Source organism: Narcine bancroftii, chromosome 12 (genome assembly GCF_036971445.1).
Source record: "Narcine bancroftii isolate sNarBan1 chromosome 12, sNarBan1.hap1, whole genome shotgun sequence".
In the NCBI taxonomy this organism is placed as follows: Eukaryota; Metazoa; Chordata; class Chondrichthyes; order Torpediniformes; family Narcinidae; genus Narcine; species Narcine bancroftii.
This window is the reverse complement of record NC_091480.1, coordinates 38,267,048-38,294,482: the sequence shown is the minus strand read 5'-3', so window position 1 is coordinate 38,294,482 and position 27,435 is coordinate 38,267,048. Positions and strand designations below refer to the sequence as shown.

The 27,435-nt window shown below is 41.4% G+C and overlaps 1 protein-coding gene across 1 annotated transcript in view; it reads left to right on the top strand.

Annotated features, from left to right (window-relative positions):
- lmf1 (lipase maturation factor 1) overlaps positions 1–27,435 on the top strand; it is an 868,109-nt gene that overhangs the window by 762,825 nt on the left and 77,849 nt on the right. Inside the window, exons 8-9 of the mRNA XM_069904828.1 lie at positions 3,211–3,364; positions 12,153–12,336. Of these exons, the coding sequence (XP_069760929.1) occupies positions 3,211–3,364; positions 12,153–12,336 (338 nt within the window). The remainder of the gene's footprint in view (positions 1–3,210; positions 3,365–12,152; positions 12,337–27,435) is intronic.

Genomic DNA, 27,435 nt, shown 5'->3' with positions numbered 1-27,435 from the left:
GCAAAAAAATGTATTATGTCAACCTGGAAATTGGAAGATAATTTGAAAATACAACAATGGTATATAGAAATGAATAAATGTATTCCATTAGAATAAATAACATATAGTTTAAGAAATAATATTGAAATATTCGAACAAGTATGGGAGCCTTACATTAAATACAATAGCGAAAACCTAAGTTGATGGAAGGAGAAGGAAAGAAAAGAATGGACTCTGTAGAATTTCTGGTGTATTTTTGTTGAATGACAACATTGTCTGACTGAATTTATGCAACCTAGATTGTATACCTAAAATGGATGAGAGGTGGGGGGGTGGGGGGGTGGCTTGGGAGGAGGGAGGTGGGGGGAGAAAAAGTCACTGTAAATGTGTGAAAAAGAAAAAGTGTATATCATGGCTATTGTGATTTATGGTGTGAAAAATAAAAAAATTTTAAAAAAAAAAGGATCCACACCACCCAGCACACGCTCTGTTCTCACTGCTGCCATCAGGAAAGAGGTATTGGTGCCACAAGACTCACACCACCATGTTCAGGAACAGCTACTACCGTCAGACTCCTCAACAACAAACTCAATCAGGGGCTCATTTAAGGACACTGACTCGTGCACTTTATTGATTTTTAAAATTCTTTCTGTATTGCACAGTCAGTTTGTTTATATTCATTATCTATTTACAGTTCTTTATTTGTTTACATGTATGCGCTGTGCACATTTTTTTACATTACCAGTAAATGGTAATTCTGCCTCACCCACAGGAAAAAGAATAAATAAAAAAATGCAATGTTTTATGAAAGTTTTGACATATTTACTGACAGACGAAAACCTGCAGCTGTGTATATTTGGATTTATCAAAGGAGGCTGATGCATAAATTAAAAAACCTATGGTTTAAATTTCCTTAGACAACATCAAGTTCAGAAGGATCTGGGTGTTTTGGAGCATGAATCTCAAAGAGCTATTAGACAGGTCCAGCAAGCAACTGGAAAGGTAAATGGCATATTGGTCCTGCAATTTTGGAGGAATTATGAACGAGATTCACCGGGCTAATTCCTCCCATTAGAGATGAAGTAGTTGGGGCCTATATTTTTTGGGATTTAGACAAATGAGGGGTGACCTTATTGAAACATATAAGATCCTCAGGGGGCTTAACAGGGTAGATGTTGACGTTTTCACCCCTGGGAGAGTCGCAGACAGAGAGCCATAACTACAAGATGCAGGACCAGTCATTTAAAACTGAGGTACAGGTATGTGGAAATTTCCACAGAAACATAACATCCATCAAATCTCTTTTGAGTTGGCATTTTAAATAGATATGATTCTTAAATTGATATACATTATAGCTTTCTCCTTGTGAACACGTGGGTTTCCTCTGGGTGGTCCAGTTTCCTTCCATGTTCCAAAGACATATGGGGTTGCTAATTGGTCACATGGGTGCATTTGGGTGGACTGGAAGGGCCAGTTAATGTGCTGTATCTCTCAAGAAATGTGTTGTTTAGCAGTTAGTGAATGGAAACCATGGGCCTTCTTGTTTAATTTTATTTGTCACAAAATACCAAGTACAGTGGGAAGGGATTGTCAACGTGCACACTGATGGGTTATCTCTACATTCATACAGTTATGTAAAGAGCGAGTATAGGATTACAAGGAAAATTAAGATTAGTTGGAACCAAGCAAGGTCTGCCTGTTAGCACTGATATGGAGTTCATACAGGAGCCTGATGGCTGCCGGGAAGAAACTGACTTTAAGCTTGTTGGTGAGGGCTTTGATACTCTTCAGCCTTCTCTCTGAAGGGTGGAGGGAGAAAAGAGTGTGTCCAGGGTGAAATGGGTCCTTCAGTGTGTTAGTTTCCTTTCCTAGGCAGCTAGAGATGAAGATGGAGTCCACGGAGGGACAGGACATTTGCTTGATATTCTGAGCTGCATTTACCACTTTCTGTAGTTTCTTCTGATCTTAGCAGAGCAGTATCCATACCACACTGATACATCCAGCAAATACAGTCATATGCCACAAAAGGTCTGTTCAGGCGACATCCGACCACATACATATCCGTGGTCCCATAAGGTTATAATAGAATTCAGAAATCCTGATTGGAGAATGGGACATAATGGACGTAACTGGATGAAGCAGCTTCCTGTATACCACACGTGTATCTCATGTCTTTTGTATACAAAGCAATTGCGCTGCCAGGCATATAATGGGACAGTACAGATACAACCTATAATACATATGTCTTGTTAGCCATAATAAAATCCTGCGTTACTGGCTTATGTACTGTACTGTACTTTCTATTGTTATTTTAATGTGAATTACAAATAAAAGGTTTACCTTATAACAGTGTATGCTTTGACTCGTAGGCTGAAGCATCCAATCTCATGTATCGCATGTTTTTTTGAGTGTTGTTGTTTTCCTAAGTATATAATATGATATTCGCACAACATCCAAATCACATAATATCCTATTTCACAGAACATATCATGGGCGTTAAGCACCGTATGACTGTATTCTTTCAATGGCACACCTGTGGAAGTTGTTGAATGACAAGGGGAACATGTCAAACTTCCTTAGTCTTCTAAGAAAGTAGTGTGCTGGTTGAAATATTTTTAAAAACTGAAGCAAATCAGAAAGTACTAGAAACAAGTCAGGCAGCATCTTTGGTTATTGCTTCAGGTCAAAGATCATTCATCAGACCTTGAAGAAAGGTGTTCAGCTGGAATCATTAGCTCTGGTTCTTCTGTATCCATAGATCTGCCTGACCCATTAGGCGTCCACGAGCAGCTGCAGATATCATTTCATTCTCACCATGAACAAGAGTGCAGAGCAAATTGACCAAGCAAATTGTGTAACACTCACTGTTATTTTATCTGTATATATGGCCAAAGCCACACCAATAGATGTTCAAAAAATGGCTTCAAGGAGGAGAGAAAAGAGTGATAAATAGTCTATCATGCCATCAGCTATCAGACTCTCAACCCTTCCCTTATTGCACTGCTCTGGCACCACAAAAGGACTGTTTGCCTATTACAGTCACTTTATTTTTGCACCAGGTTTACAGTGAAGATTTATTATCTATCCATCTGATGCATAAATTGTATAACATATATGGCAATAAACTCATTATCATCACCCATCTCAGCAGATAATCCTTCACACCCTTGAACCTGGTACCGACACATACAGCATTGCATTAATGCATTATTTCAATGTTTTCTTTTTCAGGTACCTTCATTCGGCGTTTACTGAATATCTCTTTTGGGGTCCTCATCGCCTACTTGAGTCTCCCGGTTATTGTAAACCTGCTGAGCTCAAAACAAATGATGAACACTTCCTTCAATCCACTGCGAATTGTCAACACCTATGGAGCCTTTGGAAGGTACAAAGCAAAGAATAGTTGCATCATCTAATCATCCTTTCAAAGAAATATCATTTCACTCAGTCACCAATGACATAGAACGTACAGCAATACCGCACAGGAACAGGCCCTTTGGCCCAAGATACTTGCGCCAAACACGATGTCAAATTAATTCCCTTGCTGACCTGTCTGTCCATGGTCTCATGCACTGCCAAACTGAGACCACCCCCAAATTGGAGAAACAACACCTCATCTTCTGTCTCGGCATCCTCCAACCAGATGAAGGTTTTTTTCCTTCTCTGACTTTCTTTAAACCCTCCCCACCCCACCCCCCCAGCTTCTTCCCCCATCGCCTTCCCCCAGCTCTGTCTCTCTCCCTTTTCCCTGTTTTCTTTCGCATAGATAAAATCAATTTTCACCTCTCCCTTTATTGTTTCCCTTTTGTTGGTCTGGACTCCTCCCTCAGCCAGCAATGTCTCTATTCTGAGATTTCCTGTTTTTTTGCTTATTTTTTGCTTCTTCCTTGAAGAAGGGCTCAGGCCTGAAATGTTGGCAATATATCTTTATCTCCTATGGACACTGAAAAGACTGGCTGAGTTCCTCCAGTATTTCGGTGTGTTTTTACTACAAGCACAACGAATGCAGGCTTTTGTTTTTCACTAAACTAAATCACTGCTGTTTGCATGCAATATCTATCTCTCTGTTACCTGCACCTTCATATATCCATCTAGAAGCCTCTTACACACTATTATACTTTTACCACTATCCCTAGCGCCCATTCCAACAACGTGCCCTGCACGTCTCTTAAACTTCTCCCTCCCCATTTGACAGCATGTGCTTTAGTATTTGACTTCTAATGTGATTACTTATTTGGCTTCAAGTGCTTTCAGCTTTACAAAATAATTCTATTACTCCTCAATTTTTACTCAGGTCACTGATAATTTTAGACATAGACCACTAGACCTTAAGGCATAGGAGCAGAAGCAGGCCATTCGGCCTATCGAGTCTGCTCCGTCATTCCATCATGATCTGATCCATTCTCCCACTCAGTCCCATTCCCCTGCCATCTTTCCATAACTTTTGATGCCCTGACTATTCAGATAGCTAGCAATCTCTGCCTTAAGTGTACTCTTTGTCTTGGTCTCCACAGCTGCCCATGGCAGTAAATTCCAGCGGTTCACCACTCTCTGGTTGAAGAAATATTTCCGCATCTCTGTTTTCAATGGACGCCTTACAATGCTGAAATTGTGCCCTTTTGTTCTTGACTCCTCTACCATGGGAAACAACTTTGTCACATCTCTTTCCAGGTCTTTCAACATTAGAAATGCTTCTATGAGGTCCCCCCCTTATTCTTCTGAACTCCAAGGAGTCCAGTGCAAGAGCCATCAAACATTCCTCGTATGCTAATCCCTTCATTCCAGGAATCATTCTGGTAAATCTCCTCTCAATCCTCTCTGATGCCAGCACAATCTTCCTTAAATAAGGAGCCCCAAACTGTACCCTGTACTCCAGAGCATCAACATCACATCCATGTTCTTGTATCCTTTTCCTTCAGGTATGACTGCCAACATTGCATTTGCCTTCTTCACCAGCGACTCAAGCTGGAGGATAACCTTTAGGGTATCCTGCAGGAGGATAACCTTTAGAGTATCCTGCAGGAGGATAACCTTTAGGGTATCCTGCAGGAGGATTCCCAAGACCCTTTGTACCTCTGAATTGTGTTTCATTTGCCACTTCTCTTTGCCCATTCTCCTAATCTATATAAAGCCTGATTTATACTGCAAAGCTGCAGTATTCCCATAGACACAACCTGTCTTAGGAAGTCTGCTTGCATATTCACAAGAGCCGAAAAACGCCAGTTCCATGAGTTCTTTCACATTGCAAGACAGCTTCCCAAAACAAAAGAGGTGGGACATGTATCGCAGCAGTGTCAGTGTCAACTGTGATGTAAAACGTACACTCCCAGAACTATCATTGCTGTACACTCAAATTGGCGGTGGAACAACATATGCATTTGATAGCCTTGTACATTCTATGCAGTCTTAAATCTCAATCAAAGCTTCTTAGCATTGTAATCAACATTATTAAACAAGTTAATTGGTACTGATGAAGTCAATTTGACCGCACACGTCGCATGCTAAAGAAGTCATCAGCCCTTCCCATTTTGACCTGGAAAAATGAGTCGACCGTTGTAGATAGGTCCCGCTGCGCTACGCTCCACTACTGAGAGTGCCTCCCTTGGAGGATCGAAAACAGATAAGTCTGGCCACCCAATCCGTCTTCAACTTTTTTTCACAGAGCTCAAAAGGAATATAAAAGCCAGCTTTACAGCTCTGTGTAAAAGGGGCTTAAGTGTCTTTGCAGCCTTTCTGTTTCCTCCTCACATTATTGGCACCAGAACGAATGTTAGAGGGGGGCATTAGCATGTTAGGGATGGGTGCAGTGGAACACTCATAAACTCGATCAGCGTGGAGAGGGAGTACTATTGGATGTCTGGTGGAGACAAGGGCACTGCTTTTATTGCATCAAGCATCACTAGATGCAACTGACACTTGACGCACACTAGTGACACGCCTGGGGGTGGGTGGAGAGTCGCTATCATGTGACAAGCTAGATGCTAGTGTTGTGGGAGGGGGTGGGGGAAATTCCCACAGATGTCTGCCCTTGACACTGACCTTGTCACCTCTCTTTGTATCATCTGCAAATTTAGCCACAAAGCCATTTATTCCACAATCCAAATCATTAGGCATTACAACATAAAACGAAGTGGGGGGATTTTAACTATTTTAATTTTGAGATCAAACAAGTATCAAGAATTAACCATCACAAATACATAAAATATATGAAAAGGAATCATTGATATGTTATCCAAATTTCAAAACAACTCCAGTGGTTACCTCACTGGTAACTGGTAGCCAACCAAAATAGGATCCCTTTATTCCCACTCTCTTGTTTCCTGCCAATCAGTCAATGTTCTACCCATGCAAGAATCTTTCCTGTAATTCCATGGGCTCTCATTTTGTGAAGCAGCCTTATGTCTTGCACCTTGTCAAAGGCATTTTGAAAGTCCAAATATACAACCACCCACTGCATCTTCTTTGTCTAATATTGTTAAGACACACTGGATAGATCCTGAAAACAAAGGAATTTATGATTTGCACTACCTACTCATTTAGTGGATTGTTCACAGAGCTCAAAAGGAATAGAAAAGCCAGCTTTACAGCCCTGTGTAAAAGGGGCTTAAGTGTCTTTGCAGCTTACTGTGCTCCCCTTGCTTAAGAAAGTTGAAGAAGATTTAAATAAATGGGTAACTCTAACCCTAACACTGATCCGAAGAGTGAACTGTATCAAAATGGATATATTCCCACATTTCCAATACCTTTTCCAGACTCATCCAATACCATTACCAGAGAAATTCTTTCAAAACTTGAATGTTCATTAGGAAGTTTCTTTGGAAAGGTAAGCAAGCCAGAATCTCCATGGAAAAATTAACTTGGAAATATCATATTGGGAGGTTTACAACTCCCAAATTTTAAACAGAACTATTGGGCGGCCCAGATGAAATTTGTCACCTCTTCATTGACGGAAGAGACAAGCCTTCATGGATGGAGATTGAACTGTACAAAGTCGGAGAGAGAGAGGGAGTAGCAAAAGATTTTATATATAAATGGAATGCTAAATTGATTTCTGCTGGTAATTAGGCACCATTAATAAAGTATATTTTGGATATTTAGCATAAATTGAACAATTTAATTGGATCAAGAAAAAAAAAACTCCAAAAATGCCCTTGGTTCAAAATAGATTAATTCCTTTAACAACGATAATTCTACATGCCTGGTCCTGCCAAGGGATCAGGTATGTCAAAGATTGTTATGTGAAAGGGCAATTAATGTCATTTGAACACTTCAAAAATAAATACAGTATTCATAATAATACAATCTTCTGCTACTTTCAATTCAGAGCTTTCATCAGAGACGAATTAGGACCAACCTTGATTCTACCACAGTGCAGTGAAATGGAGATTCTGATTTGAAAGGGGATCACAAAGAAGTTCACATCAGTTATGTATTTTTTATTTCAATCGGGCACTCCTAAACTGGAGTTCTATAATTCAAACAAAGATGGGAATCAAACTTGAATATCAGTATTGATGATAAGACCTGGTCCAATTTGTGTCAGGACTGTATGACTAATACATTTAATGTAAGATCTAGACTGGTGCAGTATAATTTCTTGCATCAGCTATATCTTACCTCGCAGAAGTTGTATAAATTAAATTCTAATATACCTGATATATGTTTTAGATGGAGGGAAGAAACAGGTACATTTTTACATTCCACTTGGTCATGCTCTAAACTGAAATCCTTCTGGGAAAATGTAAGAATTTTATTGAACCAGATTATTGGGAAGCAATTGTCACAAAGTCCAGAATTGTTTCTCCTTGGAAATATTGTGGACATAACACCTAAAATGAGGCTGTCTAAGTACCAATTAGAATTTCTTAAAGTTGCATTGGCAGTGGCCAGGAAATGTACTGTGGTTACCTGGAAGTTTGATTCCCCAGTGGATGTAGCCCGATGGAATGCAGAAAAGTGTAGTTGTGTTCCCCTGGAGAAAATTATTTACAATTTAAGGAAGAAGTATAATATGTTTTTGCAGGTATGGTAGCCTTATTTGCAAAACGCAGGGTTAAATACTTAAGACACATTCTATTTTTGAATTTTCTATCCTTTTTTTTCCCCCATATTTGAGATCCAGGTGAAAAAGAGTTGGATTTTCTGAATTAGATTCCAGATCCCAACAGTTCCTCTTGCTTTCTTTCTTTCTTTCTTCTATCTTTTTCTTCTTCATTGTATTTTTTTTATTCACTTTCCCTTTCTGTCTCTTTCTTTCCAATTTCTATTTCCTTTTCCTTATCAAAGGTTTTTTTGTTTTGGGGGGAGGAGGGATGGGGTTGTTTTGAAATTTGGACAACTTATATCAATGATTCCTTTTCATATATTTTACGTATTTGTGATGATTAATTCTTGATACTTGTTTGACCTCAAAATTAAAATAGTTTTAAAAAAGCCAGAACTTACTGTGCTGTTTATTACCTGCATATCTCAGCAGGAAGAAGAGTTTTCAGATCTTAAAAGGAATATGCATTGTGGCTGCAACCGAAATGAAACAGTAGAATGCAGAGCGGGGACCACACTTTTCACACAAGCCTGTGGGGAAGAAGGCATTTTTCTGTCAAGAGCAAGGAAAGCTTTTAGATGCACATTGCACAGGCAGAGGGAGGAAATTGCCATGGCGGTGAATGGCAGAGTCAACCTCTCCCCCACCAGCTGCCTGCTCTATGAGCCTAATATCTGTTTGATCTACTGTACCCCCACTGCTGCTTACTTCACATTTCCATCTCATGGTTGAGACTCTCATTGTTCAATGATGAGAAGCACTGCAGCTGAAAGCATTGTATGAAAAAGTCTTCTCATAGGATGAAAACAGTTGTTATCCACTAACATTCTAGGCATTAATTAGCATGCTTTTCCGTGCATATACCAGGAGTTCTTCAGGTAACAAACTGGAAATTAAGGGTGACTTGGTTAGCATAGCGGTTAGTGTAACCGTGCGTCTTGGCGCCTCACAATTCGGCGGGCAGCAACCTCCTTTGAAGAAGACCGCAGAGCCCACCTCACTGTCAAAAGACAAAGGAGGAAAAACCCAACACCCAACCCCAACCCATCAATTTTCCCTTGCACCCGCTGCAACCGTGTCTGCCTGTCCCGCATCGGACTTGTCAGCCACAAACGAGCCTGCAGCTGACGTGGACTTTACCCCTCCATAAATCTTCGTCCACGAAGCCAAGCCAAAGAAATTACAGTACCAGTCTGTCTGTAAGGAGTTTCCATGCTCTCCCCATGACCACATGAGTTTCCTCTGGGTGCTCTGGTTTCTTTTTAAATTTTTTAAATTCAGACATGCAGCATGGCAAAAGGCCTTTTTCCCTCCAAACACACTCATTTACCTACAATCCCCATACATTTTTGAAGGGTGGAAAGAAACAGGAGCACCAAAAGAAATCCCATGCAGACACAGGGAGCATGGTCAAACTCCTTGCAGTCAGCGCCTGATTTGAATCCGGGTCGCTACGCTACAATAGCGTTGTCCTGACTGCTACACTAAATGTGCCCACCTTTCCTTCCATGTTCCAAGTACGTATGGAGTTAGTAGGTTAATTGGTCATATGGTTATAATTGGCAATGGGGGCTATTGGGCCAGAATGGCCTGTGGCCGTCCTGTATCTTTAAATGTAAATTTAAAATTTGGAGATAGATTTGGCAACAATATGATGGTCTAATCACCATGATTTAAACCTGCGTGTTTAAGATCTGAATCAGATTTCATTGGTATTTTCAAAAGACGTGCAAATTAGGGACAAATTTCTTGCAGTATAGGATATTAAATTGGACAATTTTGTCCAATTTTCTCCTTCTGTGAAGGTTCAAGTCCAGAAATGTTTGATTATTTTAAAGAAATACAACAATGTCCTTGGCTCATTAAGTGGCTAATTATATATTCAAGCCCATTTAACTCAGAGGTTAACCCTGTGGAAGCTTCAGATGTGTTCCTGTAATTCGGGGAGCTGCAATCACATGTTCCACAAAGGTTTGCTCAGTGACACCTGGGATCACCTCATACTGTCAATCAATGCTGAGCAAGAGTCCAGGACCAATCTGAAAATTTAAGCAATACATTACACTGCAGGGATCATTAATATTGAAGTTCACAGCAGGAAAAAACTCTGTTACTGGTTTTCTTTTAAGAAATGATTATGTGCAGTTGAAATTTATGTTGAGTAAACTGTCTACCCCATAGGAAGAAGTGACATTTGAGATAGATGGCGATTTTTGCATAATTCAAATGACACAAAAAACTTTCTTCTTTTAAAAATGGTTCAATATGTTTGATTTAGTGATCTAGAATTAGAACAAAATTCACACATTAATGAGATGTGCTGCCTGACTGCAGAGCATATTATACACTGAGTAGCTTTAACCCTTTTTAGGCCTAGGAAATGTACTTGTCAAACAGTGTTGTACGTTGTCTGTAATAAAAAATAGACAGGAGTGTGGTCTGGTGCACATGCATTTTTATTCAAGTTGAAGATGTTTTTTCATATTACCTTCAAGCCTGGCTTATGAATTGTGCCAAAAAAAATGGGAAGATTTAGACAAGCTTCCACTGTCTTTTCAACTTGTCAACTTTAAGAATTGCCCTCTCACCCCTTCTTTGTTAAGGGGGAACAATTTTATAAGGAACACTGAAATCATTCGGGTTAAATAGCTAATTTCTGAGACATAAATTTGTGGCCAAGTTTGTATATGATACAAAGATAGGTGGAGGAGCAGGTAATGTTCAGATTTCAGATTTATTGTGAGTCCATACATGACATCACATGCAACCCTGAGATTCTTTTTCCTGTGGGTGAGGCAGAATTCCCACTTATTGGTTGTGCAAAAAAACTCTACATGTAAACAAATAAAGATGAATGTAAACAAACTGTGTGCAATACAGAGAATTTAAAAAAACAATAATGTGCACAAGTTCTTAAATGAGTCCCTGATTGAGTTTATTGTTGTGGAGACTGATGGTGGAGGGGTAGCAGTGGTTCCTTAACCTGGTGGTGCAAGTCTTATGGCACCTGTACCTCTTTCCTGACGGTAACAGCGAGAGCAGAGTGTGTGCTGGGTGATATGAATCCTTGATGATTGCTGCTGCTCGCCGACGGCATCGTTCCCCATAGATGTTCTCAATAGTGGGGAGGGTTTTGCCTCTGATGTCCTGGGCTTTGTGCACTACCTTTTGCAGGGCTTTACACTCAGGGGTATTGGTGTCCCCATAGCAGGCCATGATGCAGCCAGTCACAGGGAGGCTACAGAAGGACTTAGATGGATTTTTAAAATGGGCAGTGAAGTGGCATGTGAAATATAATATCAGAATATGAACGGTTGTGCACTGAGGTAGAAAAAATAAATAGGCAGACTATTTTTTTAAATGGGGAAAAATTGAAAATATCCAGATGCAAATATACCTTGGAGTCCTTGTGCAGGATAGCCTAAAGGTAAACTTGCAAGTTGAGTTGGTGGCGAAGAAGGCAAATGCAATGCTGGGATTCATTTCAAGAGCAATAGAATACAAGAGCAGTGATGTGATGTTAAAGCTCCTTAAGGCACAGATGAGACCTCATTTTGAGCAATTTTGGGCTCCTCATTGAAGAAAATATGTGCTGACATTGGAGAAGGTTCAGAGCAGGTTTACAAAGATGATTCTGGGAAAGAAAGCGTTATCGTATGGGAAGTGTTTGAAAGCTGTTGGCCTTTACTTGTTGGAATTTGGGAGAATGTGGGGGGATCCCATTGAAACATTTCAAATGTTGATAAGCATGCCAACAGAGTAGATGTAAAAAGGTTGTTTCCCATGGTGGGAGAATGTAGAACAAGAAGGTTGAAGAGTATCCGCTTGGATACTCTTCAGCCAGAGAGTGGTGTATTTAAGGCAGAAATTTATAGGATCTTTATTAGCCAGGGGGTCAAAGGTTATGTGGAGAAGGCCGGGCATTGGGGCTGAGTGGGAAAATGGATCAGCTCATGATTAAATGGTGGGGCAGTCTGGATGACTGAATTACCTATTTCTGCTCCTATGTCCTCTTGTTTTATGGTCTTATAAAAATTACTTAACAAGTGGTAACTGTACAATTTTGGGTGCTGCAGGTATTGAGAAAATATCCTATTGTAAAGTTTCTATTCTGTTTTTGTTTGCCCAGCATTACAAAGGAACGGACTGAGGTCATAATTCAGGGGACAATGAATGAGGATCCAAATGATCCCAGTGCCTTGTGGGAGGAATACGAGTTCAAGTGTAAACCTGGTGATCTGAAGCGAAGACCATGCATTATTACTCCATACCATTACCGTCTCGACTGGCTCATGTGGTTTGCTGCATTCCAGGCAAGTGCTTTATTTTTCTTTAACCCGAGTAAATTAGATTTAGATTATCTATAAATGCTTAACTAAATTATTGCATGACAAGGATCGTGTTCGTAGATGCATTAAAAGAGCTGTTGAATAGAGAGTGAAGTTACAGTATAATTACAGATATGTTGTGTCTTGATATGACAGTTACAATGTGTGCCTTTAAAATCTCAGGAAGCATAGAACACTACAGTACAAAAACAGTCCCTTTGGCCCATCTAATCCATGCTGATCTATTATTCTGCCTAGTCCATCGACCTGCACAGATACATGTAAACTGGAGCATTCTTCAAGCTGTATTAAAGTATATTCTTACTTGGCTAAGGAGAGGTCATATACTTGGGCCAGTTTTGCATTGTATTTTTGTATTCTTGCCATACAAATTGTTTTCTTTGCTGTTCTGGAGTCTAAAGGGAGATGTGATGGGACTCTATAAAATTATGAGATGCATAAACAGGAAAGATATGATCTTTCTCCCAGGGTAAAAATATCAAATACCCAAGGGCATTCTTTTCATGTGGTGCGGGGGGTGGAGGGGGGGGGGGGGGGGTTGGTGGAAGCAAATGCAAGAGTAGTGTTGAAAATGTTGTTTAGTAGATGTATGAATATTCAGGAAATGATGGGACATGGAGAAGAGAATTGATTTAATTTGGCATCATATTGAGCAATGATATCGTAGATCGAAGGGCTTCTGCCTCCTCTGTACGGTTCAGTGTTCTCGGTTTCTGGAAGCTTAGCAATTCAGTCAGCATCCATGGATAGAAGTGATCCCATTTCTATCCTTGGATGTGTCTGCCCTGTTCAGTTCTTCCAGCAGAACTATGTTTGCTCAAAATTCCAGCTACTGCAGCTTTTGTGTTCCTCTCAATCTTTTATGAATATTCCTTACCCTTCTGGGCGGCTCATTTAGCGTAACAGTTAGTGCAACACCGTTACAGTGCCAGTGATCAGGACTTGGGTTTGAATCCCATGCTGTCTGTATGTTCTCCCCGTGTCTGCGTTGGTTTTTCCCCAGGGTTTCAGACTTCTCCCACCATTCAAAATGTACCGGGGGGTTGTAGGTGAATTTGGCTATAATTGGATGGCATGGACTCATGGGCCAAAAAGACTTGTTTCCATGCTGTATGTCTAAATTTAAATAAAAATTTAAAATAAAAAATTCTGAACATGGTGGATGAGCACTTTTCCTGCAGGTGTGACTATAGCCATCTCTAGAGAATGGAAACAGGCCCTTCACCCCAACTTGTCCATCTCAACCAAGCTAGTCCTTTTGCCTGAATTCAGCCCATATCCCTCCAAACCTATCTAAATTCCTCTGTAGCTGAATGTACAACTTCATCTGCCAGCTTGTTCCATACTCCCAACACCCTTGTAAACTAGGGGTTGCGAGTTCATTCCTGGCTGGGGTCTCATTTCTGTGAGGGGTGCTTGATAAAGTAGCGACTCTATGTCCCTTACAGTAAACAAAGTTAAAGAATATAATTCCAACCCTTTAACAATGCCTTACATAAATGAGGCATGACCTCTTATCTCTGTATAAAATTCCAGAGAGATAAACAACTACTGTGTGAAGAATTTGTCCCTCAGACCCCCTCAGATCTGAGGCACTTGATCTCTGTGGCCTATATATTCTGCAATCAAAACTGCTGATGGAAATGTCATTCATTGTAGCTGTAATAGATGATCAGTTGATTAATATTCTTAGTAACTCTCAAACAATGGGGGCAATTTAGTGAACTTGCTTATAATCATTGCAATTATCACCTGCAGATTCCATTCCCTGTCAGACTCCTTCCTAACTTGGAAATACGCCTCTGGTCCTTATTGCTGCTGGGTTTTAATCCCATAACTCCTTTTTTTAAACAGCATAGTAGAAGGTAACTCACCATCATCTTCTCCAGGGCAAACTTGAATGGTTTTGACAAAGTGTCCACATCCAAATGAATAAGTAAGTTCAAAATAGTGAAAGGATTTGTTGAAAAGGCCATTGTACATACTGAGGAGATGCTAAAAATAAAGAATTATGAACAAGAATAGCCAAATGAAATTTTATGGTTAAAACAAAATTAACAGGCATAGGGGACCTTAGTTTTTGAGAGATATTGACGATCTGGTTAAGAAGGAGAGAGGTGTAGCAGGTATAAGCAACAAATGAGGTGCTACAAGAGAATAGAAAATGTAAGAAAATACTCTCTCATATATACTTTTCTTTTCAAAAAAAAAGCAAATATAATATCTATATCTCTCTCTCTCTCCCCCATCCATTCACAATATAAATCCATATACTGTCAAGACTCATATTTATATTGATCATCAAAAATTTTATCTGGGGAAGTCACTTGTGTTTATACTTTATGGGGAAGTCATTCGCATTTATATTTTAGCAGCATTTATTATTTTCCTTTTTATTATTGATTTATAATTACAAATGGGCCCTTATATGATCCAAATATGGCTGCCATATCTGAATAAATATGTCATATTTGTTCTTTAAGTTGTATGTATTTTTTTTCCATAGGAATGCAGCTATTCATCTCAGCAGCCAGATGTAGAGGGTAGTCGGATTTCCAAGTAATTTAAACACATTTCTAAGGCTATTTTAACAAATGAAATTTGGAATTTAGTTAGTTTATTATTTATTTCAATAAAGTTGCCCAAAAATAAAGCTCTGGGTCGTCCATGAAGGCCACCCCTGTTATCCTTGTTAGTATTTCAGTAATAAACTGCTGGAAAGGTCTCACCTTCACACATAGCATGTAAGAACGTTCCTATTTCTATCCCACATCTAAAACATATTTCCAATATTTCCGATTTTGATTTATGCAACTGCTGTGGTGCGAGATATAATTGGTGTAAAAAACTATATTGCACTCATCCGTACCTTGCATTTCTAATTGATGTCAATCAGATCAAAATCTTTCCATTATCGCAACAGCTTGATCTGACTCCCATCTCTCTCTCTCTCTCTCCCTCTCGATCTCTGTAAACCTGGTTTCGCACTTTCATTCTGGAGCACTTAGTACATCTTAGTTATAAATTTAGGTATATTCCCACACCAACTCACTCGCTCCAGTTCACTAATTTCAGGTGAGGCCAAACTTTGCCCCCATCTTTCTCTTAGGAATGATCTTAGCTGGAGAAAACAAAAGAAAGTCCCATTAGCTACTCCGTATTTATTTCATAAGAGGAGAAAATGGAAATGCAAAACAATGGAACAACATGAGTTATCCTCCAACCCTCCGGCCCCTCACCTGTGGCTAAGGACATTTTAAATATTTCTGACAGAGCTCCTGCAATTTCTACACTAGTCACTCTCAAAGTCTGAGGGAATATCTTGTCAGGCCTTGGAGATTTATCCATCCTTATTTGCTTTAAGACTAATTTAATTTGTATGGGTTCCATGACCTCACTGCTTGTTTTCTCACTTCTCGAGACTCTGTGCCAGTTTTTCTGAGTAAATACTATGCCAAAAAAATTTAAGATCTATCCCTTCTCTAGTGGCTCCATACATAGCTGACCACTTTGATCTTAAAGGGGACAAATTTTGTCCCTTACTGGCCTTTTGCTCTGAATATACATGTCATAAGCCTTAGGATTTTCCTTCACATTGTCTGCCAAAGCAACCTCATGACTTCTTCTAGCCTTCCTTATTTCTTGCATTTTATACTCCTGAAGTACCACATCTGCTCCTGTTGCTGATACCTGCGGTACACCTCTCTCTTCTTAACTAGATCCCCAATATCCCTCAAAACTAAGGTTCCCTATGCCAGTTAATTTTGCCTTTGATCCTGATATTAATCTGTATTCACAAACTTCACCTTTGAGGGCTTTCCACTTACTGAAAACATTCTTGCCAGAAAATAACATCTCAATCCTCGCTTTCTAGATCCTTTTTCATTTCCTCAAAATTGGCCTTTCTCCAGTTTAGAAACTCTACCCGAGGCCCAGACCTATTCTTCTCCATAATTAACTTGAAACTAATGGCATAATGATCACTAGACCCAAAATGTTCCCTTCCACATACTTCTGTCACTTGTCCTGTCTCATTCCCTAATAAGAGATCCAGTATTACACTCTCTCATTGGTACCTCAGTATATTGATTTGGAAAACTTTCCTGAATATATTTGACAAACACCAACCATCCAGCCCTTTTACAGTGTGTGAGTCCCAGTGAATATGTGGGAAGATAAAATCTCCTACTATCATAGTATTATATTTCCTACAGCTGTCACTCTGCAGATTTTCTCCTCCAGTTCTTGCTGACAATTGGGCAGTCTATAATACAACCCATTAATGTGGTCATACCTTTCCCATTCCTCGGCTCCACCCTCTGGTCTGTCCAGTCTGAATACAGCTGTGATATTTCCCTGACAAGCAATACCACTCCTCCCCCTTTCATCCACCCTGCCCCTCCTGCAATCAAGTTTCAGAAATGGCCACAATGTCATAATCCCATGTGCTAATCCATTCTCTAAGCCCATCTGCCTTCCTACAATACTTCTTGCTTTGAAATCGATGCACTTGAGAATATTTCCATCACTGACTTCTAACGGTGCATGCAATTTTCACATCACCTTTCCCTCCTCTTCTCCACTATCTGCTCTGGCACTCTGACTCCCATTTAAACTGAACCGGAACAGCACTAGCAAACTTTGCCACAAGGTTATTAGTCCCCCTCCAGTTCAGATGCAAACTGTCCCGTCGGAAGAGGTCCCACCTTCCCTGGAAGAGAGACCAATGATCCAGAAACCTGAAGGCCTCTCCCCTGCACCAAATGTTAATCTGTATTATCCTCCTATTCCTAACTTCACTAGCACGTGGCACAGGTAGCAATCCTGAGATCACAACCCTGAAGGCCCTGTCCTTCAACCTAGCGCCTAACTCCCTTAACCCTCATCATCCTTCCTACCCTATAATTGGTTGCTATATCTTCTTTGGCTTGGCTTTGCGGACGAAGATTTATGGAGGGGTAATGTCCACGTCAGCTGCAGGCTCGTTTGTGGCTGACAAGTCCGATGCGGGACAGGCAGACACGGTTGCAGCGGTTACAGGGGAAAATTGGTTGGTTGGGGTTGGGTGTTGGGTTTTTCCTCCTTTGTCTTTTGTCAGTGAGGTGGGCTCTGCGGTCTTCTTCAAAGGAGGTTGCTGCCCGCCGAACTGTGAGGCGCCAAGATGCACGGTTTGAGGCGATATCAGCCCACTGGCGGTGGTCAATGTGGCAGGCACCAAGAGATTTCTTTAGCCAGTCCTTGTACCTCTTCTTTGGTGCACCTCTGTCATGGTGGCCAGTGGAGAGCTCGCCATATAACACGATCTTGGGAAGGCGATGGTCCTCCATTCTGGAGACGTGACCTACCCAGCGCAGTTGGATCTTCAGCAGCGTGGATTCGATGCTGTCGGCCACTGCCATCTCGAGTACTTCGATGTTAGGGATGAAGTTGCTCCAATGAATGTTGAGGATGGAGCGGAGACAACGCTGGTGGAAGCGTTAGGTGATGCCGGTAGAGGACCCATGATTCAGAGCCGAAGAGGAGTGTGGGTATGACAACGGCTCTGTATACGCTAATCTTTGTGAGGTTTTTCAGTTGGTTGTTTTTCCAGACTCTTTTGTGTAGTCTTCCAAAGGCACTATTTGCCTTGGCGAGTCTGTTGTCTATCTTGTCGATCCTTGCATCCTTGAATTCTCCATTAACAATGGCGTGAAGCAAGGCTGCGTTCTCGCACCAACCCTCTTTTCAATGTTCTTCAGCATGATGCTGAAACAAGCCATGAAAGATCTCAAAAATGAAGACGCTGTTTACATCCGGTACCGCGCGGATGGCAGTCTCTTCAATCTGAGGCGCCTGCAAGCTCACACCAAGACACAAGAGCAACTTGTCCGTGAACTACTCTTTGCAGACGATGCCGCTTTTGTTGCCCATTCAGAGCCAGCTCTTCAGCGCATGACGTCCTGTTTTGCGGAAACTGCCAAAATGTTTGGCCTGGAAGTCAGCCGGAAGAAAACTGAGGTCCTCCATTAGCCAGCTCCCTACCATGACTACCAGCACCCCCACATCTCCATCGGGCACACAAAACTCAAAACGGTCAACCAGTTTACCTATCTCTCGGTTGCTATATGGACCAAGACTATATGGCTTCTCACTCCATCACCAATTCTTTCTTTGGCTTGGCTTCGCGGACGAAGATTTATGGAGGGGGTAAAAGTCCACGTCAGCTGCAGGCTCGTTTGTGGCTGACAAGTCCGATGCGGGACTGTTTGCAAAATAGGGAAAGTAAATGTCCATCAAGGTCCCCAAGGGCAAAACGGTTAGCGTAGTAGGTAGCACACTCTATTGCAGCACCAGCGACTGGATTTGAATATGGTACTACCTGTGAGGAGTTTGTATGCTCTACCAGTGTCTGTGGGTTTCCCCCGGGTGCTCTAGTTTCCTCCCAACCCCGTATAGGGTTGGAGGTCAATTTGGTTGTAATCGGGCTGCACAGGTTGAAATGGCTGGAATTAGAACAGTAGAACATTACAACACAGAAAAACAGGCCCTTCGGCCATTCTAGTCTCTGCCGGACTATTATTCTGCCTAATTCCACTGAACTGCACCCAGTCCACGCCCCTCCATATCTCTCCCATCCATGTACCTGTCTATGTTTTATTTATATGTTAAAATTCAGCCCGCATTCATCACTTCAGCTGGCAGCTCATCCCACACTCCTACAACTCACAATGTTCCCCCTAAACTTTTCCCCTTTCACCCTTAATCCATGTCCTCTGGTTTGTATCTCACCTACCCTCAGTGGAAAACACATACTTGCATTTACTCTATCTATACCCCAGTTCAAATAAGTGGTCAAATGTCTTAGTTGGTATACCTAACTAAATGGGACATTAACAGATTTTGATGGAGTAATGTTGCTGAAATGCACTCAAGGACTCTTTTTAGTCAGTACTGGGCTTAGTTTTATTGATTGAACCTGGACAAGTGAAGGAAAAGGTAGCGGGAGAGGATTTTGGAATGAATGACTGTAATTCAGTTCAATTTGGTACAATGATAGAAGCGCTCACTGCGTACAAGTAATTGGATGGTCAGCTCATGAGGAGAGTTTGGAATGTTTTAAATTATTTTTTGTGGGTTCAGTTAGCCCTGTGTAGAGTTATTTAAGCAAAATGCAAGTTCTACAAGGTTGTGATATATTGCTGGTATAAAGTTTATTGGTTAAAAATAATAAAAACTGGTGTTGGTGCTGCGCAGTTTGCTCAGTAAAAGGAGGTGTAAGGAGCTCCTTCCGTCCAATAGCCTGCAGGTCAACCTTGGGCAAGGTGTAGTACCTATTTAGCCTCCCAATCAGGGTCTCGTGAAGCCATGGGTTGCAGATGGTGGATGGTTTTTACAAACAGCTTCTACAAATATGAATTTATGGTTGTAAAATTAAAAATGCTGGGCAGATGAATTTGCTGATCAATGGCCAGGGTTACCCGTCCAGTATGGACTGAAGAAGGCAATGGGAAACCACTTCAGTATTTCTCCCTTGTATAATCATGAACTCAACTACGGTCTCATCTCAAACATGGAGCCTTCACTGAAGGAGAACAAGGGAGGCGACAACTACAATTTAGAGTGTTAGATCATGACGGATGGAGAGACGTGATTGCCCACGCCAGATGCCAAGGCACTTGAATGAATAATAAAAAACAGTTTTCGATGAAAGTCTCGGGGGTGTAATTCCCAGTAATTTTTTTCAGTTAAAAATGAAATATTCGGTTGCTAAACAGTGCATTTTTGATATTTGCAGCCAGGGTGGGTGGTATGGCCTCATCTAGTGATTCAGTCAGAGAGCTTGTTTGTGACTTCCTATGACTGTGACAGTTTCCCCCTGCTCTACAATCCACCCACAAACTTATACACCTTGCTCTTTCATCATGGAATGGCTCCAATATCGGTGGATTTGAGTTTGTTTGCCAAAGCCCTGAGCTGCTTGCCTAAATGTTTGCTCTTCTCCCACATCGAGTCCTTTTCTGTTGTGCTCCTTCAAGGGAGTTCCTCAAGTTTTTGGCTATCTTCCCTGATAACCCCTTTAACACCTCTTAACAGCCAGCCAATATTGTTGTTCCATTTGGGATGCAACATTAACAGCAATTGTTATTATAAGGAAGAAGAATGAGGACGTGCCCCTTGAGATACCATATCACCTGCCAATTCAATCTCACATTTAACAAGAAATTAGATTTATTTCTAAAAGTTTCTGACAATGGGTGTAGTTTGTCAAACTGAAAGCTCAACGTTGGGTTGGAGTAGAGCCATAGAACCGTAGAATGCTACAGCACAAAAACAAGCCCTTCAGCCCACTTAGTCTGTGCCAAACTATTATTCTGCCTTATCCCACGGATCTGTCCCTGGACCATAGCCCTCCATAGCCCTCCCATCCACATATCTATTGAAATTTTTCTTAAACATCAAAATCGAGCCTGCATTCAGCTGGCAGCTTGTTCCACACTCTCACCATTTTCTGTGCGAAGAAGTTCCCTCTAATGTTCCTTTAAACATTTCACCTTTCACCTTTAACCCACATCCTCTAGTGGTTGTGACGCCATGACTAAGACTTCCAGTACTGCCATAGACCAGCACAGTAGCTATCACAATCAACTGACTCATTCATGAGATCCCACACCAAATTAATTAGGCATCGTTTTCGGCGCAGACATGTGGACCGAGGGGCCTGTGCCTGTTCTGTATTGTGCTAATGATCCAAGGCCTCGGACACAATGAATGAGTATTGAGATTGAGACCAGATAGGGAACAAGGAATTGCCAGTGGTCTTAGGCCTAACCTGGGCCCATGGCCAGGAGAATTGTCGGGTGTGGATTGGGAATAATCTGGATCAGTCATAGTGTGTGCAAAATCCAAACAAGTCATTGGCTGGGATCACTATAAAGGTGGGAGTCTTAGACTGATGGCAGGATTGAGGAGTGCAATGGTCAGTAGGATTGGCTTATCCCGCGACAGGGACCAGGAATCAATGGAGTGTGTGAGGAGCGGTTTTGACAAAACAGATGTCACTCAAGAGCTTAGCTGACATCAGTCCCAAGTTCAGTGCTAGTCTGCAGGAGACACAAGAGACTGCATCTCCAAAAACAGGGATTCAACCTGAAAAGTGGACGGCTTATTCCCCTCCATGGAAGCTGCCTGACTCATGGAGTTCAAGATTCGATTCTTTTATTATCCTGTAATAAAACAGCTGTAATATGGCACAAACTTGCACTTAGTGGAAGGCAGACAAAGATTTGCCATCAGCAGAAAGTGGGTGGTACGGTTGGTGTAGTGGCTAACGCAACGCCTTCACGGCACCTGCGATTGTGACCAGACCGGGGTTCGAGTCCAGCGCTGTCTGTAAGGAGTTTGTACATTCTCCCTGTGTCTACGGGGGTTTTCTCCGAGGACTCCGGTTTCCTCCCACAGTTCAAAACGTACCGAGGGTGTAGGTTAATGGGGTAAATTTGGCAGCATGACCTCATGGGCTGTGTGACAGAGTATATAGAAAGTTTCTGGGAGATAAATTGGGAAAGGTTTGTTAGAGTAGGTCACATACAAACACTTTAAAACAGATCCTATTTGAAAGACTGGAGACATGGTGGCTTCTCACACCTTTTTACAAGAGCTTTGAAGAGTGCTCAATAAACTTCACTAATGGTTGTTGTTTGCAAAAGCAACAGATGAAAGAGCAGGTCGGCTCCACTATTGTCTGCAGGAAACTTGCTGTTGTAAGAGGGTTATGTGGTTTTGCAAGCAGAGAGAGTCAAACAGGCTTTCTCTCAGACTCAGTGAGAGAGAGAGAAGCAGAGATCATTTGACAGTGTCAGCCAGCAGAAGTTGCTTGGACTGAAACTGGACAAGCTGGCAAGCTTTTAGAAGACAGCCTGGTCGAAGCTCTTGTGGTTCATGCAAGCGGAGAGGACTGGCTGTCTAATGTTTCACTTAGAATAAGAGAAACAAAAAGGAATTCTGTGGTGACCTGAAAGAAAGAGGTTATCATCTGGAGAACCCTGAAAGGGGCAACTTTCGTCAGCAAGACACTGAGGTGACTGATGGAAGTACATCAGTTGTGGATGTCCTGGAACAATGCATCTCTCTCTGAAAACAACAAGGACTTTCTTGAGTGGTAACCATTTACCTTTTGGGCACCAAAGCCTGGTAAACTTTATACGTTAAATTCTGTGCACAATATAAGAATTGCCTGCAACCAGTGAACTTAGAGGAATGAGAAGTGAGATTGGACTGTGAACCAAAGAACTTTTGTGAACTTACACACACGTGTGCTTAGAATTAAAAGGGGGTTAAGTTAGGTTAAGATAATAATAAATAAGTTAAAGTTTGATTCTGTTTTCATGTTTAAAGATAATTAAAAGCAACGTTTGTTTAAGTAATCATTTGTCTTGGTGAATATCTACTGCTGCTCGATTTAAGGGTCCTCTGGGCTTGTAACAGCTGAAATGGACTATTACCATGCTGCATGTCTAAAATAAAATTGCCCGGAGCCCATTACACTCAGAGTAAGAGAAGCAAAAGTGAGTCCCCCAGAGTCACTGAGTGTCCATGGATTCGCCTCCTGCTCCTGTAGCCCTTACAGCCACACAGACTTCAGTCCAAACCATCAGCAATCTGAGCTCTAGATCTAAATTTCTGACAGGTTCAGGAAGCCCTCTTGCATCTAGGTTCCAATACCTGGTACCTTTTCAACCAATTTCCAGCAGTCTGCAGCCTAGTGCAAGTCCCTTGACCACAGATGCCAGCTGACCACTGCGTGGGGTTCTCGCCTCAAGTCACCAACAGACTGTGTGATCTTCAGCCTCAGAGCTCCTTGCTGGTCCGTGCTCACCATCCTGTGGGTCGTCTCCTCTGCTTCTCCTTCTTAAATTGTCTCCCTGTTTCCTGGTCCCCTGTGCCAGTCCTCTGCTTCCCCAAGGTCGCGACCAAACTCAGGAGCTGCCATCTTGGGCCTGTACCAGAGCTAGCAGCAGTCAAGACTGGGTGGTTGGACCCCACAGGGGAATGCAGTGTCTCTGCTCTCTGCGGATCTGCACCAGCCAAGTGTTTTGCTGTGGTAATGTCCAGCGACACTCTCTCCTTGGTCTGTAAGGGTGTCATACATTGCTTCATAATCAGCAATGCACAGTAAATGGCATCATCCCATGAATGAATGGCATAGAAATCCCACCAATGGCACAAGATGACACTCATTCTGCAGTGTTGGAGAGATCCTTCATTGCATTTCACCCCGAGAATCAATTTTCAGTTGTGTGGCACTGCAGAAAAAAAGCATTATGTGATTGAATTTCTAACCAATGGGCTTTTACAATTCTTACATTTTTTTTCTTACAACACTGCTTTGTTCATTTGTTACAGCAAAATATTTTGTGGGTAAATTTCCTTCTCTCAAAAAAGTTTAATGATAACAAACACAAGACAGCAACGTTAAGCCACATCCCAACCCTTCCCTCAAAGTGGTTGAATGAAGTTTTCTTTTGCAAGAGTCATCATTTGCGGGGGGAAGTTCAGATTATTTTATAGAACTAAAGCTAAAGGATTCAAGCCAAGGTTCTATTTACATTGTCGGTGACTCACTGACATTTATGACCTTTGTATATTTTTCAGTTCATTTTTGTACACTTGCTGAAAACTTTCTCGAAGCAGCTGTTCTTTGATGCTAATCTTCAATTATCAAAGCATTCAGACACTAACATTTTATCTTCATTACACAGGCAGTAAACTAGCAGGACAGATCATCAAATCCATCAGCAGGTGTAGAATGTGATAAATTTTCATTAGAGCATTGATTGGTTGCTCTGCTTTCCTGCTCAATCAGTGATCTTTAAAATACTTTGACATGTACAATTGAATCATAGAATGGTTCAGCACAGAAGGAGATCAGTCATCTCATTGTGTCTGCCCAGTAACTTTGCATTTTCTGATCAATACCCTCACCATGACCACATGGAATGCCACCACATTGTAGACAGTGCACTCTAGACTCCAAGCACATGCTACGTAGAGTTTTTCTTCATGCCACCCTTAATTCCCATTCCCTTTATGTTGTACCTGTGACCTGTAGTCCTTGATCCCTTCACCGACAGCCTAATGCTGCCCACTCTGTCCAGATCTTGGATCTTTTTGTTTGCTTATTTTGAATTTCCAAACAGCCTTCTCTTCACAGCCAGCTTCTCTGATCTATCTCTGTAACTGTAGTCATTCATCACAGGAACCATTCTCATAAATCTGGACCCTTTCCAATACCTCCACATTGTTCCTGGAATGTGATGCTCAGAAATCAACTCAGTATTCCACCTGAGGCCAAACCAGTGTTTCACAACTTCAGCATAACTTCCTTGCTTTTATAATTTACACCTCTATTCATAAAACCCAGAATTATGTATCCATTATTCACTTTTTTCACAACTTGCCCTGCCATTTTCAGCGATTTGTGCACGCTTACACAGCAGGTGAACATCTTGCTGGCCCTCCTCTCTGTATTAGATCACCTGGACCACAAAAACACCTAAAATACATCAGATTGTTGTTTCATTTGGTTGTTTGGGTTGGAGATTGGTGGTCTATGGAGGCATCACTGAAGAAAATTTGCTACATTAAACCACACCTCTTAAAAATCCTAAGTTTGCAACTAGGTTTGCGGAGTATCAAGGAAATCATGAATTTTGCTTTCATTACTGCCACAAAACTCAAGCCAATATCAATTCAATTTTATAAAAATTAAAATATATTGAAAACAGAATTACCCCAAGTGGATTCATTTAATACACAAAAGTGCTGGAGAAACTCAGCACGTCACCCAGCATCCGTACAAAGAAAAGATATATCACCAACATTTCGGGCCTGAGCCCTTCATTTTCTGCTCGGATAACTTTACAGAATGTTTCAGAAGGAATCACTTGTTCAGCAGTTTCTGTTTATTTTAGTCAAGTCCCATCAGCAGTTTTATTTCCTCCCGATAAATGTCTCTGGCACACTTCCAATCGAGTCACAGAGTACATTGTCCAACCTGTTGTGCACATACCTGTTGTGCATGTGTATTTTAGCTAAGGGTTACACGAGCACATTTTTCAATCATTAACTCTCGGAAACATACTTTAACTTCACCAAACAGTTTGTAAACCAACTTTTTTTAGTATTTTACCATGCTAACTCTCGTGAGATTTATGCTTTGTGGTTCATGTCCTGTCCTTTCAGATGGATATAAAAGATGAAAGCAATATTTTCTCCTCGTCAATATTTATAACTCAACCATAGATTTTAATTTTTTTTTAAATCATGGTTATCTCAAAGAGTCTTGGACATCGTACAGATGGTTATTGAAATGCCACGTTGTTCCTTGCACTACTGTGACTGAGAATATTTGTTATCTATCCATTTAATTTTATATTATCTCTTTCCATATGGTAATTTAATGTATACTATTGGATTTTTTTCTTGTACAAAGCATCTGGTTAGCAGTTAGCGCAGTGCTATTACGGCATCAGTGACCCAAGTTCAAACATGGCGCTGTCTTTAAGGAGATTTCACATTCTCCCCGTTTTTCTGGGAACTCCAGTTTCCTACAACCCTTCAAAGCGAATAGCGTTGTAGGCTAATTGGAGTATTTGGGTGGCACGAGCTCGTGTGTCGTAAGGGCCTGTTACTGTGTTATATGTCTAAAAAACATTTGGTGAATATGTACAACATGCTTATGTGTATGACAATAAACTCATTAATATTATCAATGCCATGCCTATCAAACTCTTAAGAGAGCTCATGGAGTTGCAAAAGGTGTTATATGAACAGAAGTCTTCCTTTATTGTCTTCTGACTGGTTGCACCATGGTCTGGTTTGGAAGCACATATACATGCTCAGGAATGCAGAAATCTGCAGAAAGTGGCAAATGCAGTCAAGTTACCCCCACACCCCCCATCCACTGAAGCCACCAATGTGAACCATTTTGTCTGGAAGGCAGCCAACATTCACTCGGCCAGGTTTTCTTCCAACTGCTACGTTCAGGCAAAGTTCCTGAAGTCCAGCACCTCTGGGTTCAAGAACAGCTGTCAGCCTCTTGAAGCTCCCTGTATCACCCAAACCATAATACTATGAGAAGACCACCAAGATCTATCTGTACTACTGATACTTTTTTGCAATATCAGACAACAGTTAATATTTATGAGTTCCTTTTGACTTCCTTATATATTTATTATACTTTTTGTTCCTCTTTGAAACTTAATTTTTTTTGAAATTTAAAATTTAAATTTAGACATAAAGCACAAGACCATGCTGCCCAAATATCCCAATTAGCCTCCAACTCTGTATCTTTTGGAGGGTGGGAGGAATGCAGAGTACCCGGAGGAGTAAACATGGGGAGAATGTACAAACACTTTATAGATAGTGCTAGATTCGATCCAAGGTTACTGGTGCTGTAATAGTGTTGCGCTAACCGCTATCCAGCCATGCATTCATTAGTTCTACTTACTTGATATGAATGTGTTTTATGTAACTGATAAGCTGAGGCAGAAAGAATTTTAATTTCATTTGTACATTGTACTGATGTTCTTCTTTTTCTTTGGCTTGGCTTCGCGGACGAAGATTTATGGAGGGGTATGTCCACGTCTGCTGCAGGCTCGCTGGTGACTGACAAGTCCGATGCAGAACAGGCAGGCACGGTTGCAGCGGTTGCAAGGGAAAATTGGTTGGTTGGGGTTGGGTGTTGGGTTTTTCCTCCTTTGTCTTTCGTCAGTGAGGTGGGCTCTGCGGTCTTCTTCAAAGGAGGTTGCTGCCCGCCGAACTGTGAGGCACCAAGATGCACGGTTGGAGGCGATATCAGCCCACTGGCGGTGGTCAATGTGGAAGGCACCAAGAGATTTCTTTAAGCAGTCCTTGTACCTCTTCTTTGGTGCACCTCTTTCTCGGTGGCCAGTGGAGAGCTCGCCATAGAACACGATCTTGGGAAGGCGATGGTCCTCCATTCTGAAGACATGACCCACCCAGTGCAGTTAGGTCTTCAGCAGCATGGATTCGATGCTTGCGGACTCTGCCAGCTCGAGTACT